Here is a 17500-nt window from a genome sequence, read left to right as displayed (position 1 = left end):
TTGTGGGGGGAGGGGGGAGAGGGGGAGGGGAAGGACGAGGAAGGGAGGGAGAGAGAGAGAGAGGGGAAAAAGGAAAGAGGAAGGGAGGGAGAGAGAGAGAGGGGAAAAAGGAAAGAGGAAGGGAGGGAGAGAGGGAGAGGGAGAAGGAAAGAGGAAGGGAAGGAGAGTGGGGGAGGGGAAGAAGGAAAGAGGAAGGGAGGGAGGGAGGGGGAGGGGAAGGAGGAAAGAGGAAGGGAGGGAGAGAGGGGGAGGGGAAGGAGGAGAGAGGGGGAGGGGAAGGAGGAGAGAGGGAGGGAGGGGAGGGGAAGAAGGAAAGAGGAAGGGAGGGAGCGAGGGGGAGGGGGAAAAAGGAAAGAGGAAGGGAGGGAGGGGGAGGGGAAGAAAGAGGAAGGGAGGGAGAGAGGGGGAGAAGACAAGAGGGAAGGTTGGAGAGAAGGGAGGAGAGGGAAAGAGGCAGACTGAGATGAGGGGGAGAAAGACAGAGAGAAGAGGATAGGCAGAGAGATGCAAAGAAGAGGCAGAGACAGATGGAGGGAGGCAGAGAGGAAGAGAAGGAGTAGGGAGGGAAGGTAGGAGGGAAATACACAAGAAAGGAAGAGAAATAAAGAAGGAGAGGAGAAATACCTTAATTATCTATCGTGTGTGTGTGTGTGTGTGTGTGTGTGTGTGTGTGTGTGTGTGTGTGTGTGCGTTTTTACTACAGGTCCACCTACACCAATTGATATCAGTGTCGCAAACGTCAAACATGTTATGGTTGGAAATAAAAAAAAATAATTGAATTCACGAACACTTTTACATCAACATTATCTCCTAACTTTAATTTTCAGTGTAAATTCTGAGTTATCTTAAAATATCACCAAAAAAAAAGTTGTGGTCAATGATTTCTTTACGCCATCTCAAAATTTCCTCGAAACTTTGTAAGATCCTGTTAAGATTTACACTATGGGTTTGGATCTCCCTGTTCTTATATTTTGATCCTATTAAATGTAAAGGAATAGAATCGAGACTACGTGGATGCAAGCAAGCCTCTTCCTCCTCCTCCTCTTCCTCCTCCCTCCTCTGCAATATAGCCAAACAAACACACAAACACAAACACACACACACAATCACACACACACTCAGCAGCAGACGCATGAGGCCAGCAAACACAAACACACACACAGACACACACACTCAACACCAGACATACGAGGCAAACAGTGTAATCTTCCTTGACCTGAAGAGGGGGGAGGGGGGAGTAGGGAAAGGAAGAAGGGGTCAGGGGGAAAGAAGGGAAGTAAGGGAAGGGGAGGTAGGGGAAAGGGATGCAGGGGAAGGGAAGACTGAAGAGAGGGGGTCCTGTAATTGTTGTTGTTATTGCTACTGCACCATGAAGAGGGAGGAACAAAGGTAAGGGGAAATAACTCTGAAAGAAAGAGGGAAGAGGGAAGAAGGAAAGGGGATGAGAGAAAAAGGCTTTAGTAGAGATGGGTGAATGAGAGAAAAGGGAAAGCGGAGTGAGGCAGGGGAAAGAAAAGAGGGAGAAGGGTGTTACGGGTGATGGGGGGAAGGAATGAAAAGAGAAGGGAGAAATGGAGAAGTGGGAAGGGAGAAAGGGGATGATGGGAAGGGGAAGAGGGAGGAAGAATAACAATGAGAGGAGGGAGGACAAAGTGTGTGTGTGTGTGTGTGTGTGTGTGTGTGTGTGTGTGTGTGTGTGTGTGTGTGTGTGTAAAAGAAGGAAGAGTAAACACAGGAAAAGGGATGAGGAGAAACAGAAAGGTGGTGGGAAGGAACATAAGGAAGGATAGATAAGAGAAGAGGGAGAGGAGAGGGAGAAGGAGGGGGGGGGAGTGTACAGGTCATCTTAGGTCATTTCCACAGGTCGAAGGGATGGTGTTGATTCTCCCCAGTTACGATCTGGTGGTGGTGGTGGTGGTGGTGGTGGTGGTGGTGGTGGAGGGGTTGTGATGGGGCTGTCCAGGGGTTGTGGTGAGGTTGTGTGTGTGAAGGTGAAGGAGTTGTGAAAGGTTTTTGGTGAGGATGAGATTGTGTTCAAAGGCTCTGGGGGTTGTGGAAGGATTTGTGGTTGTATGTGAAGGTGATGATACAGTTGTAGGTTGATAATGGGCTAAGATTGTGGTTATGATGGTGGTGATGGAGCAGAATGATTGTTGTGGTGGTGATGAAACAGGGAAACTGAGGAAGAAGGATGGAAAGAAAGAAGAAGGAGGGAAGGAAAGAGAGAGAATATAAGGAAGGAAGGAGAGGGGATGGGAAAGAGAGAGGGAAGACTGAAGTTGAAAAAAAAAATGAACATTGAAAGAAAGGAAGGATGGAGTATAAGAGAAAAGGAATGGAGGAAGCAAAGAGTGTGGAAGGAAGGATATGCAGAGAAAAGACGAACGAAGGAAGGAGGGAAGCAGAAAGGATAGGAGGAAGGAAGGAAGGAAGGAGACAAGGAAAAGATAATATAATAGTTGTAAGAGAGAGGATGTATTATGAGAGAAAGTGAGAGAGTGAGAGAGAGTGAGATAGCTCCAGGTGGACAAGGGTTTAGTGAAGCATCGGGGAAAGGATATATGGTTGAATCTGTTCCGCCTCCTACATCACCCTTTACTGGACCCACTCAGCTTCTGTTGTGGTGTGGGGTGTTGTGGTGTGGGTGTGGTGGGGGTGTGGCGTGGGGGTGTGGGGTGGAGTGATATGTTGTGGTGTCGGGGATGCAATGTAGAGGAGGGGTGTGGCGGTGTGGGGGGGGTGTGGGGGGTGTGGTGATGTGAGAGGGGTGTGGGGTTGGATGTGGTGATGTGAGAGGGGTGTGTGGTTGGGTGTAGTGAGATGTGTTGTGGTGGTTTTTGTTGTGTTGTGCTGTGCTATGGTTCATGGTTGTGGTACTGTGCTTAATTGTTATATGATGCGATGTGGTGTGGTGTGGTGTGGTGTGGTGTGGTGGTGTGGTACTGCATGATGGTGGAACACTGTGCTACTGAATTATGGTGTTGCGTGATATGTTGTGGCTGTTAGAGGGCCGGTCTGGTGTACTGTAGTGATGTATTGTGCGCGACGGTGTGGTAATGGGTACAAAATACAAAGGGAATACAAGGGAATGCAAAGGAAAGCAAACAGTAACAGGCCAACTCAGTTTTCAAAGCAAATTAATGAAGTACAGTGCAGGCTGTCTGACACTGGTATCTATTTTATGAGTCTGAGATGAGAAGAGTATGTTGTGATGTGATATACTGTGTTAGGTTGTGATAGTGTGTTGTGATGTGGTGTGTGGTGTGATATGTTGTGGAGGCTGAAGAGTGAGGGTGTTGATGTTGTGGTTGTTGTTATTGTTGTTGCTATCGTTGTTGTTGTCGATTATGTTGTTGTCAAGTATCTCTGTTATGGTCCCTTTGATGGTAGTTATGGTAGTGAATGGTAGTGCTATGGGTGGTTGTGGTGGTAATGGTCAGGGTGATGGTGGTAGTGGTTATGATTTTAGTGGTACGTGTATTGTTGATGTGGTAGTTGTGGTAAATGTGGTAGTGGTTTGGTGAATGTGGAGAGCATGGTGGTGGTAGGGATGGCGTCTAAACATTTATCTGTCTGTCTGTCTGTTTGTATACCTGTATGTCCGTCTGTCTGTCTATCTATCTCTCTCTCTCTCCATCCATCCATCTCACACACCCACCCATTTTCACCCCATACATTTTCATCCCCTACCTCTCTACATTTCCCTCACCCTCCCTTTTCCCCCATACATTTCCCATATCCCTGAATAATTTACCCCTAACCACCAGCCCCCCCCCCGGCCATTACCCCATTACAGCCCATTATGCCTTATTTTAATCACCCCATTTATCTAATTTGCTGTTACAGAAGCCTACCTCCTGTTTTTCGAGAGGTAGGCTTGATTTTTCTTGCTATTTTTGCCCTCTCTCTCTTTCTCTCTCTCTCTCCCTCACTCACTTTCTCTCTCTCACCCCCGCAGGAAGCCCGCAGCGACCACCAACGCGTGCTCCTTCGAGGGGTAACTCTAGAAGCTGAGGGCAGGTACAAGTGCGAGGTGCTGACGGAGGCCCCACACTTCAGGACGCTCGTCAGATCCGCAGAGATGAGGGTCGTTGGTGAGTAGGGATGTGAGGAGAGGGAGGCGAGGGGAGGGATGGGAGGGAGGGAAAGGGGAGGAAAGAAGGGAGGTAGGAGACAGGGAGTGGTGGAGTTGGGATGTGAAAGCTAAAGAAAGACAAGATGAGGGTCGTTAGTGAGTAGGGACGTTTGGCAAAATAAAGGGAGTGTGAATTTAGAGGCAGCCCTTGATGTATTGCATATGGACGGTGGGTGTTAGCGCAGAAGTGGCGATAAGTGGAGGTGTATGGTACGTAGGAGGACTGCTGGACCTTTGAGAACGGGCTGGTAAGAATATGTCCAGAGTCGTGCACATAAAAGAAAAAAAATGGAGAGAGTCATGCATATGAGGCAACTTAATTCTCGTCCCTAAAAAAACACAAGGAGGTTCATTTTTAGCCATCAAATAAACGACTAAATGGTTTATGCGATAAGAGTGCCAAAGTCTGACGTGGCACTGCAGGGTTTAGGTTCAGGGGATGGTTCAGTTTGGTGTTTGCGTGTATGTGTTTGCGTGTATTCGTGTGGAGGCAGCAAGATAAGCCAAAAATAGGACGCGACACGAATTGAAGTAGTTAAGGTGAAGAGAGTGACTAAGGACAAAATGGCGGCTTGGTGTTATTAGGATGATGCCAGCCTCATGTAGAAAATAATGCCACACGCACTCACACACGCACACACGCAATTCTAAGACGGGTGCTGTTTTGTCATTGCTAATATACTCGCAAAACAGAATACATAACAATAACTGACATACACACATACATAAATGCACGCACACACACACACACACACACACACACACACACACACACACACACACACACACACACACACACACACACACACACACACACACACACAGTTCTGACTCGAGAGCTACTTTATCATTTCTTGGCTTCTCGCAAAAATAAAACACACATCATATGTACACACAGTACACACAAATCATCAATACACACACACACACACACACACACACACACACACACACACACACATAACATACGCAACATATTATACACACACATACATCGCACATACTCAACGTACACATGCAACACGCACACAGTCGTACTCAGATACACACACAACACACACACACACAAAGTTCACTTCTGGGCCAAGAACTGGTTTATCAAGCTCAATTTGCCTCTAAAAACAAACACACGCACGCAAGAGCACACACACACACACACACACACTAACAAGGGCTGTGCATCTTTAGAAATAATAACAATAATTCTGAATATAAACAAAGTCAAAGCACAAAATAGAAACTGTAACCTATTTGTACGTAACATTTATTTTTTACTGATTTATTTTTACGTTGTGCTATCCCGGACGATTTTATTCAGCTTAATTATTGGTAAAGTTAGACCTTGTGATACCTCCCCTGTTGTACTGCACCTGACACTCACAGGAGGCAGCGTTTGGCTATACTGTACTGTACCCCACGTTTCTGTAACCTTGTACCTTCGTCTGTTCCATCACGTCATTCAGTAACTCTCTAACTACGTAGGTCTTCCTTAAAAATAATGATGATAATAATAATAATAATAAATCGTCTGTAAGTGACCGTAGCAAAAAACCGTCTTGAATAAACCAGGCTAAAAATCGCAATGCACCTCTCTCCAAAAATATATCAAAGTAATTTCTGATTTGACTCTGGCTGGAAGTTTTACCTGTATCTTAACACGCCAGGTACGGTAATACTGCACACACACACACACACACACACACACACACGGGATGCGATTTTCTCCTTTATTATCTTTCATTACACTTTCTTCGCTATTAAGCATTTTATTTTTTTTATTTTCTATTCATTTTTTATTTATTTATTTATCTTTTTGCCTAAGCACCGCCACTCTCATCCCCCTCTCCTTTCGACATTTCTTTCTCTCTCGTTTCCTCCTCCCCCCCTCTCCCCCACTTCCGGGCAACGTCTAATAACGGCAATGATTTCGTAATTATCGCCGGCGGACCGTTGCTGCGCTGCGGGGTGGTGCGGAGTGGAAATTAATATGTGTGGATTAATGGGTGCAGCTCAGGCCCTCGCGAATGTGACAAGGATAACAGGAATGATTTATGTCGCCATGTTAGAGGGCGATTATTAGCTTTGTTGTTATTATTATTATTATTATTATTATTACTGTTATTGTTATTGTTACTGTTATTATTATCATTATTATTTCTATTATTATTATTATTATTATTATTATTATTATTATTATTATTACTACTGTTTTTATATTATTGTTTATTATTTTTCTCATCATCATCATCATCATCATCATCATCACCCCACTATCAATCAAAGGGGTATGCAGACTCCGAGAACATGGAAAATGAAAATACAAAAGTACAGTGGTACAGTAATGAATAATATTACATAATACTATTTTTACTACTAAATCTATTATTCTTTCCTCCCCCCACCCATCTCCTCCCCCAACCACCCATCTCCTCCCCCACCCACCCATCTCCCCCCTCCTCCTTTCCCTCTTCACCTCTGTTCCTCTCTTTCCTTCCTTCTTTTCTTCCTTCACTCCTTCCCCATCATCCATTCTCTCTCCCCTCCCCTTCCCCTCTCATCTCCATCCACAACCCCTTCTTCTCTTTCCCCTCTTTTCCTCCCCAATCTCCCCTCACCTTCCTCCCCACCTCCTCTTCTTTTTCTCCCTCTCTTCCTCACCAATTTTTCCTCACCTTCCTCCCCACCTCCTCTACCCATTCTCCCCTCTCTTCCTCCTCATTCCCCCCTCATCCCCCACCTCCCCTCCCCAGAGCTTCCTGAGACCGGTCCGGAGGTGACGGGGGGTGAGAGAGAGTACCGCCTGGGAGACACAGTTAATCTTACCTGCACCGCCCCCCACTCCATACCCCCTGCCACACTCACCTGGTACATCAACAACCAGCAGGTGAGTGGATGGTTACATGGATGGATGAATAGGAAAGCGAAATACATCAAGAACTAGCAAGTGAGTGGATGGTTACTTGGATGGATGGGTGGTTGGAAAGGCGAAATATATCAAAAACCAGCAGGTGAGTGGATGGTTACCTAGATAGATGGATGGTTGAAAAGCTACAAGGAGAAATACATCAACATCCAGCAGGTGTGTGGATGGTTACCTGAACAGATGGATGGCTGGGTGGTTGGAAAGGCGAAATACATTAAGAACCAGCAAGTGAGTGGATGGTTACCTGGATGGACAGATGGTTGGAGGGTTACAAGGAGAAATGGAATGTTATATAAATTGATAGCTGTAGAGTTTTGAAGGCATGACTCCTGAGACTGATGGATGGTTAGATGGATTGATGAACAGATAGCTGGATGGATGGATGGATGGATATTCAGATGGAAGATATGGATGGAAGGATGGTTAGATGGATGGATGGATGGATTACTAGATGGATGGAAGGATTGTTAAATGGATGGAAGGATTGCTAGATGGATGGATAGATTGTTAGATGGATGGATGGATGGTTAGATGGATGAAAGGATGGTTAGATGGATGGATGGATGGTCAGATGGATGTAAGGACTGTTAGATGGATAGTTGGATGGGTCTGGATGGTTAGATGGATGTTTGGATGGGTAAATGGAGGTCTGGATAGGCAGAGGGTAAAATCGTCCAGAAGATTTCAGATTTATGTGGATGGAGGGATGGTTGGATAGTTGGCTGGATGGTTGGATGGTCTATTACCCCAGCTTCCAATATCTTTATAAATCAGAAGCAGGTCCGTTAGCGCTTATCAGTATTTTATCAGGTTTAGTCAGTATTTAATCTTGTACTGACTCATCGTTATTAAAATATACAGAAGCACATATACACGAAGTTTTTTAAAAGTAATTATTGTAAAGGTTCACATAAAATTACCCAGTTTTCTGATAAAAGTCTATGGATAAAAGCCGAACATTTAAAAAGTGACAGAGACCCATTATAATTCAATCTCTCTCTCTCTCTCTCTCTTTCTTATCTACCTATCTGTTCCTCCTCTTTCCCTGTCCCTTCTTTCTGCTTTTGCGTCTCCTTTTTATTTTTATCCTTCTTCCATTCCTGATCCCCGCCCCCTTCACACTCTCTTTATATCTATCTGCCTATCTATCTATCTGTCTATCTCTCTACCCCTATCTATCTATCTACCTCCGCCCCCCACAGGCGCCACAAGACTACCTAGCCCAGTACCCCGCCCCGCGCGATCCGAGCGGGCGAACGGGGACTCGACTCGGCCTCCTGTTCCAAGCGAAGCAGTGGCACTTCGTCGAGGACAGGGTTCGACTCCGCTGTACGGCCACCATCAGCCCCCTCTACCACGAAGGCGCCACCCACAACGGCGTCATCGTCAGGCCCCTCGTCCCTGCCTTGTTTGAGGATCAGCCGGCAGGTACAGGCACGACAAACAGTTCTACTCTCTCTCTCTTTTTCTCCCACAAGAGATGAACGGAGGACAGAAAACAAATCAAATATATTTAAAAAAAAAAAAAAATCTACACACCAGACTTTAGATGCCCTCCATTCATAAAATTTCTGTAACAGACTTGAACTTCTGTGGGTTATAGATTGGGGACAACCACCCTGAGGAAGCGAACTTGGAGATTTTCGTACTTTTGCAGCCCCTAGCTCTGAAGGAGAAATGGTCACTGCTACAACCATGCATTCTTTCTATGGCACTTTTTGTGAGTAGTGCAATATTTTAGCGTTAGTTTCTTGTTATAGTTTAGCATTCAAGATGGAGGGATGCCAATTTTACTCTTTGGAGGGGGGGGGGTCGGAACTCATCCGTGAATCGAGACTCTACCCTTACTTGATACAGACTGTTGCTGAAAAGTCTAGTAAGGTTTCGCTAGGCTTCGACACAGTTTGGGAATGGTGTAAAATTGGCATCAAAAGGCCCTATATTATAAAGTTCCTAAATAAGGTGAGGCTCCATATTCATTAAGTGTGGCACCGTTTTCATAAAGTAAGGCTCCTTTTTCATAAAGTGAGGCTCCGAATTCATGAAACGAATCTCTCAGCCCTATTAGGTTAAGGATATCTCACTAGGTTTGGACACGGTTTCGAGACAAGACTAAAGGCACAATCAGAAGTCCATGTATCCTTCTGTGGTTCAGATTTCATAAAGCCGGTCTCTGAAACCTTGGTATCTACATGTTTGGTTTGCTAGCTTTCATCAGACTCCAAACCTCCCTTCTGGAAGCAGGGGGATATTTTGATCACATCGTTACAGTCAATGAATTAAGCACCTTCCAAATGTTTAACGTTTAGACCATGAAGGAAATGTGAACCATACAGTATATACTTTGGCTGGTTTGTTGGCTTTTAAAATAATCTGAAATAACTAAAGTTACCTGATTCATTGACTAAGTTTGCCTAATATCTCTTGTACTTCTCATTTCCTCTGCTAGCTGAGAGAGACTTCGTATATTCCTCTACTTATAGGTGAATCTCTCATACGATGCATCAGGAAGGAAAGTGACGGACATGCCCTAAGTGTGAAGCAGACGCAGTAGAATAATATACGAAGTTTGTTTCTCTGTCCATAGAAGATGCTTTTCTATACGATGCGTCAGGGAGGAAAGTGACGGACATGCCCCAAGTGTGAAGCAGACGCAGTAAAATGGCAAGCAACATTTTTTCCCAACACAGCGGGTCATGCAGCGGTGGGAGGGGAGGTGGGGAGGTCGCTGTGACAGATAATGCCCGCGTGATGCATGATACGTCGTAGTGCTGGCCGCTTCCTGGTTCAGAGCGATGGAGGGGTCGTAAGAGGGGTCGTTGTGGGGAGTCGTGTGCATGAACAAAAATTGGATAGATAGCTTCCGTGTCTCTTTTTTTTTTTTTTTTTTTTTTTTGCCAGGTCTAAGGCATATTTTTTTTGTGATATTTTCTTTTTTTGGTGACTCACTCTCTCTCTCTCTCTCTCTCTCTCTCTCTCTCTCTCTCTCTCTCACTCAAATCCCTCTGTTTTTCTTCCCCGCAGGTGTGTCCGGAGCCGAGTGCCTAAGAAATGTTGTCGGAGGAGCGCTGGTTCGATCCATGCTGCTGCGCCTCCTCTGATTGCGCCCCTCCACAACCACAACCACAACCACAATCCCATATGAAACTACCACAGCCGCTGATAACCACAACTATAACCACAGCCTCCACCACAAACCACCATAACCACTTCCACAACCATACCCAACCCAATCTACCACATAAGTGACCTACAACCAACAACCTAACTACCACCACAACCACAACCTAAACTACCATCGTCGGTAAAAACAATCACCAACAACCACACACATTAGGAAACAGATCACAACCACAAACACTCAAATCAATCCTATATGCCACCCTCTACCACAACAACCAGAGCTAAAACCATTACTAATCACAACCATTTTCAGCCACAACAACCTAAATCAAAACCACAACCATAACTACCACAACCTCAACTCTAGCAATTGTCGTAAACCCTGCCAATGCTACCAACATTACAACCACCACAACCAAAGTCACTCGCTACCATAACCACCACCAAAACCACAAGTCCTATTCCTACCATCACTACACCATCGCAGCAACCACAACCACCACACCCCTCTACCACAACCAATGGTGACGCCAAGTTTGTTGTGTGGAGAAAAGAGTGGAGAGGAAAAATAATGTGGAAACGAAACGAATTGTAGAAAATGGAAAACGGAAGAGAAAAAAAACGTGAAAAGGCATGAAAGAAAACATGGAAGCCTGAAGCATGGAGTAAACAATTCAAGAGGATAGACTGTGATAAAAAGAAAGGTGTATAAAAACAAAGAAAGTGATGGTATTAAAGTGAGAAGTGCGAAAGAGAGATAAAACACTGGGCCTGTACAGGAAATAAGCTTGTGGATTTACTGTAAAGGAGGCGTTTTGATCAGAATTATTACACTACTTAATTTTTTCATGCCTTCGTCTCCATCTTCTTTACCCTTTTCCCCAAGTGACTGAAAAAGAGTTACATATTAAAACTTACATTATGAAACACTACGAAATAATCTGTCTTTACTCAAACTGTTCTATGAAGTGTAATAGTGGTCAAAACGTTGAAGATTATATACTGTCTGCACCGTGAAGGAAGTAGATGTTTGTGACGACGTTTCGGTGGTTCTTGTTTTCCGCCTCTCCTGATTTTTCGAGAAGGCAGGAAAAATGAGTGAAAGTGAGAGAGAATATTTCCACATCCAGGCAAAACCCCCACAGGTCAGCCGGACAGCCAGTGCACCGTGGGACTGTAAATAATGAGTGAGACGGGGCACTCTGTTGTCACCTGTTTCCCGCCAACGCATGCAGGAGAACTCGGCGGTGAGAGCGACCATAACATATATCGTAGCTGGTATTTTCCCTCTCCTTAAAACAGAACCAGTTGTCTCTCATCCGTCACGTAGCCTTATATTACCTTCCAGTCGTTTTATAGTGTGTAGTGATATTTAACCTTTACAGATATAGGCGACTTCGTGTGGTGCCGAATTGTGATCCCCGCTCAGTCGCCATTATGTAAACAAACAGTATCGTGATTTTACCATCGAGCTTATCAGTCCAGTAGCTAGGAAAGTCGCTGAGTCCAAACAAACCCTCTTGATTTCCTTGCCTTTTCCATTTTTTGCTTTTTCTTTTCCTTCAACACCTTCACTACGCGAGGCTTCATCAACAAACAATGAACACAAATAACTGCCTGGCAAAAAATGAGTGAAAAATATACAGTACATAACAATAAAAATGAAACTATAAACGTGACAGGTTTTAGTCAATTCGAATTTTTGGCAGATGTGTTTGACCTTTCCTGACCCCAGACCAAAATTTACCCCTTCAGTACAATGAGAGTTTAATTTTGCTATCTCTCAGCTTTATTCATTGTCAGGGAAAAATCTCGCAATTAGACGGATTTAATCAATCCCCCCAGCTCCAAAATCCTCTCCAAAGATAAATATAATCGCGTGTACTTCACTAATACATAAAATATATATACTAATTTTTCCTCTAACTTGGCCCAAAATTTCAATCTCTCCATCTTGAATACTGAGTTGCAACAATAGATTAAACACTAGAATAAGATACTAGTCATGTATATGCTCTACGGAAAGAATGTGCAGCCGTAGCATCGTGTTCTACTGCCACCGAATTACGTGAAATAGGCCGCAAAATTATAAAAATCTGGGCCAAGTTAAGGTGAAAAGAGTATAGAGTGTAGTGAAGGGGGTGAGGTTAAACGCTGAAAATTCGATAACTCTCTCTCTCCCTCTCTCTCTCTCGGACGATTTCATTCAGTTTTTTAACCTTTCAAAGTGAGGGAGTAAAAGAAAAAATCCTCCATTCATCTCTTCAATACAATTTTTTTCTCTCTTTTTTTTCTTTTTTCTGCTTCTTTCTTTCTTTCTTTTATTTTCTGTTTTCTTTCTTTTCTTCCTGTCGTCCTTCTTTTTCCATCATCTTAGAAAAAAAAAATCGACTTAGTGAAGGTGTTTGAAGCGTCTCCATTAACCCCTTCACACCGATGACGTCTTTATACACAGGATGTGTGTGTGTGTGTGTGTGTGTGTGTGTGTGTGTGTGTGTGTGTGTGTGTGTGTGTGTGTGTGTTTATTAATCATGATAGGATAAAGAAAACATCATATTTTCAAGTCGGGAGAAAATGATGATGATGATGATGTGTGTGTGTGTGTGTGTGTGTGTGTGTGTGTGTGTGTGTGTGTGTGTGTGTGTGTGTGTGTGTGTGTGTGTGTGTGTGTGTGAGAGAGAGAGAGAGAGAGAGAGAGGCGTCATTGCACTGAAGAGATTGATGATGATTGTTTTTATTGTTTTTACCCCTGGAGAGGGGCCTTCACGTGATGGCACTGATATAACAGGGCTGTGGGGCTATCTAGTTATGCAAACGTCCTTCCTTTCTCTCCCTATCCCCCGAAAAGACGATGGTAGACTGCAGGACGAGGGGAACTTCAGCCTGCAGTCCACTGGGTTCACGTTCAGCTGAGTCCGGGATTCGTATTTTCGGTGGTCAAAGAAGCTCCCTAACACCTCTTCCTTACCGATTTATTTTTGGATTCCGGTGGTTAATACTGTTTTGTAAGTAATTTATGCGGAGTATGGTGATATTAGGACGATTTAACGTAACTTGGAAAAGGACGGCAAGGTGTAATAAAGGAAAATAAATCGCTTAGGAAAAGGTGTTGGGGAGCTTCACATACAGATTAACACACATCATCGTAGTGAAGGGGTTGAATTTCAGTACCATAGCCCCTCTAGACGATTGATTTATTTTTTTATTTATTTTCATTTATTTCTATTTTATTTATTACATTTTTGGAGTAACCGAATTTATATGACGCCGAAACCTCCTGACGAACTGTACCCCTTGCCCCCTTAGCCGAGTCGGAGTTGTATCCTTGTTGGTTCTGGGGATGCCCTAACACCTCTTCCTAGGCGATTTATTTTATGCATCTTAACCCCTTTTGCCAGGGGACGCCCTTTTCTCCTTAACCCATTCAACCTGAAGACATTTAAAAACAATATGAAAGGAGTAATATGCAAAATAAGACGCTAGAGAGGAAGTGTTACGGCGTCTCTTTTTCCAATGAGATTACGCCTCCCTTGTAGTTAACATGTTATTAGAGGTAGCTGGGTAAATTAAGTCACCTGGACACACCTGTACTCATGTGTATGTGGTAGATATCACTGTTAATACCTGTACATATTATAAAGTAGACAGAAGGAGTAGATTAATAGAGTGATAATGATGAGAGATTATGATGATGATTGTGAAGGTGCGTAGATATTAGGTGATAATTATGAGAGATGATGATGATGATGATGGCGATGATGAGTAAATAATAGTCTGGAGTAATGATGATGATAATGATAAGTGTATAATTTTTCGGGGTGATGATGATGATGCGCGTGCATATAGGCTAACCTAACCATGAGAATTACGAAAAACAGCATAGATAAACGGAGATGTAATGTGACAAAGCCAAAATAATGTTATGAGATTCTTTGGCTCGGTGGTTTATTCGGTTCTCTAAGCTCTGGTCCTAAATCCTCCTCAGAAACAAAGAAGGATAATAATAATAATAGTAATAATAATAATGATAATAATAATAATAATAATAATAATAATAATAATAATAATAAAACTTCTCTTGATGCAGGCGTATGAGAAATATCGGGTTCGATTCCTGAACAAAAATAAGTAAATAAATTAAGTAAATACATAAATAAATAAATAAATAAAGGTAAATATATAATGATGCACTTCCTGCTACTGAAGCACTTCAACACTTCAGGTCTTTCTTTGGATAAATAAAAAATATTGACTGTCAGTAGCAAGAGTTGAGTAATTAACACGTCATCGAAGGGAAGAGGTTTAAGTCTCAGTATAAAAACTAAGGTCAGGTGAGGTGAGGTGAGGTAAGGCCAGGTCATCATCTCGGAGTCAATATTTACATCCATGTTAAGAAATGGCGAGCCTCTGAAGCCCATAAATTAAAAAGATCGAACTCTCTCCACAAATGTAATCGAAATTTCTTGATATCGCAGTACCGTGGATATTGTTCAGCTGAAAAAAGACAATATATATATATATATATATATATATATATATATATATATATATATATATATATATATATATATATATATATATATATATATATTGTTCAGATGTAAGAAATGAGCCGCATCCCGAAGTTATGTTCATCGTGAGAGCCGGAAGTGTTGCCTCCTCACAAAAATACATGGATCCGTATTTACTTTGGTTTGGGAGGTTTCGTCCCACTTCTTCCTCGGTGATATACTTTGTCTGATATCCCATATTATCCTCTCATAATTTCTGACGCAAACCATGTCGATACTAGAAAGATAAAAACGACATACACAACAAATGAAGGCATAATGTGCAAAATAAATCGCTAAGGAAGGAATGCAACGAAATCTCCTGTGTTAACCAAAACATGGCCCAATGTCCACATGTGAGGTTATTTAGGTATGTGGGTACAGTTCAGTATATGGGTATGACGTAGCATATGTTTGTAATTCTCACTTATATATTTATGTAGAGTAGGCGAAATATATCATCGTCTTTCCCTGATCTGGCGAATACATTGCGGAAAAAGCTGAAACCATCCAAGTCATACCTTAGTTCAGGATGGGATTCCGTAGTGTTCCGCCATTTGTAAATAAACACAGGAAATAACTGGGACGATGGTTCCTTCGCCAGCTGTACATAGCACCCATCTGAGGCGGAAAAAATAAGGGATGATGTTTGTTTTGTTGATTGTACATATATTCTAGAAGAAGAACGTAGAATATTTGTGATTTACACTATTGGAAACTCATATATACACGCAGCAGCATATATATTCATTAAATTATAGAGGAAAATAAGCATATGTTTATGGGTTCCAATGCAAGGAACAATATAATATACCTTCGTATGTTTATGGAAAAATATAAATACATCCACTGTCTTCATAACAAATCTTTATATATGCTTAAGACAGAAAACTGGGAAATCGGAGTCTGTTTATCAATTCCAGCATAATATCACACTACGAACTGTCATGTTAATACATTTACGAAAGAAAACATGGAAGAAATTATCTGATATCTTCACTGCAATTCTCATATTAAAATGTTCATGGCAATAAATGGATATTCATGTCTATTATAACTGGAAATCCTTATATTCATTCGTTGAGGACAGAAAATCAGGAAATCAGTGCCTGGTTAAACCGTAACTCCTCTGGCAATTTGAAATGTAGTTTAGAAATTCACTGTTTATACCAGAAATCGTACTCAGAGATCCACGACGGAAAAACATGGAAGTCAGTGGGATACGAAAATCAGTGCGTGTCTGTTTTGAAAATGGTGATCAAGGGAGAGAAAAATCAGAATCTGCCTCATGGTAAATATTACGTCCAGGGAATCGGAGTCTGCCTGTAACATCCCAGCCGCGAAGAACCGCAATTCCTCGATGTACAAACGCTCATGACAGAAATCGCGAAATCAAACCGGAAGTGTTGCGACTTTTTTCAATATACAAATGCTGAGGTCAGATAATGCAAAAACTATTATAATTTTGATACTGAAATAAAAATGACTGGGAAAAGAAATCTAGAAACAAGGGCTGTCTATAAGATCCTGTCTAAAGTACTGTACTGGGTATGTTCATGGAGAAAGGAGATAGCAGAAAATTCTCTCTCTCTCTCTCTCTCTCTCTCTCTCTCTCTCTCTCTCTCTCTTTCTCTCTCTCAAAAGAAAATGGCGGAGTATTTTTCATTCTGCTCTCGGCGTGGACTCTTAAGATATTCATGGGGAAAAATAGGCATGCAAGGGTTAGAGGCTGGTGGCTGTCGGTCCGCTAAAAGGTGACAGGGACAGCGGGGTGGGTGAGAGAGAGAGAGAGAGAGAGAGAGAGAGATAGTCAAATATAATGGAAAAAACTAGCTGAATGACAGACAGACAGGCAGATAGACAGAGGCAGAGAGTGTGAATTGGATTTAATAGAGAGAGAGAGAGAGAGAGAGAGAGAGAGAGAGAGAGAGAGAGAAAGGAAACATAAAGAAAACGGAAGAATGCAGAGGGCAGAAGCAAAGCGAGGGGACACTCTTACAAATTCTGACTAATTCTCCATGACAGGAACTTGCACAACTGAAATACTAACATATTCTCGCGACATGTACACCAAGAAAGGTTAGAATAAAGAGAGAGAGAGAGAGAGAGAGAGAGAGAGAGAGAGAGAGAATAAATAGGAAGAGCAGTTAAAAGACAGCTATATTTTTTTACCACCTTCGCTAATTAATTAACTGAAGGTGTGAAGTCTTGAAAACCAACATTAACAATTCTGAACACCTGACTACCAGGGACGAAAAAAGAAAAAGAAAGAAAGAAAAGAAAGGAAGAAAGAAAGACAGTAATTAACAGCGAATTTCTAAAGCTGTCGCCCATGCTAGCCTAAATGCGTCTCTATATATGATAAGATTTTTAACTAGAAAACAAAAAAGGACACCTAGCAATGAAAAATAATCTTGGACACACTTGATGATAATTTCTCATTCGTTCTTGAAAGGTAAATATAATAATCCAGTAGTGAATGACGTGCCATAGCAAATAATCCCATACTTCATTTTACGGACATGGAAAGTGAACTAACAATGTTTAATAATACTTGAGAAGCATGATAACCATTTTTTATTCATTCTGGAGCCGTAATAATAACCGCAAGAAATGAATAATACTTTAAATAACAGACAGTATCTTTCTGTTTATGACGGGAGGAAGGTGTCAAATGAGCGCCCATAAAAAGAGATTTTTAACATTATTCTCATTATTCTGGAAACGAATGAATTATCGAACACATATACTCCAGCCTTTAGTATCAGT

The 17500-nt window shown here is 42.4% G+C and overlaps 1 protein-coding gene across 1 annotated transcript in view; it reads left to right on the top strand.

Moving 5' to 3' along the window:
- Window positions 1-17500, top strand: part of LOC145399029 (uncharacterized) — an 81994-nt gene that overhangs the window by 28592 nt on the left and 35902 nt on the right. The window contains exons 3-5 of the mRNA XM_080271757.1: window positions 3963-4094; window positions 6886-7019; window positions 8261-8486. Of these exons, the coding sequence (XP_080127883.1) occupies window positions 3963-4094; window positions 6886-7019; window positions 8261-8486 (492 nt within the window). The remainder of the gene's footprint in view (window positions 1-3962; window positions 4095-6885; window positions 7020-8260; window positions 8487-17500) is intronic.

Source organism: Coenobita brevimanus, chromosome 47 (genome assembly GCF_032717465.1).
Source record: "Coenobita brevimanus isolate Jiangsu-jjx chromosome 47, ASM3271746v2, whole genome shotgun sequence".
In the NCBI taxonomy this organism is placed as follows: Eukaryota; Metazoa; Arthropoda; class Malacostraca; order Decapoda; family Coenobitidae; genus Coenobita; species Coenobita brevimanus.
The sequence above is the reverse complement of the archived record's forward strand: the minus strand, read 5'-3'. Positions and strand labels throughout refer to the sequence as shown.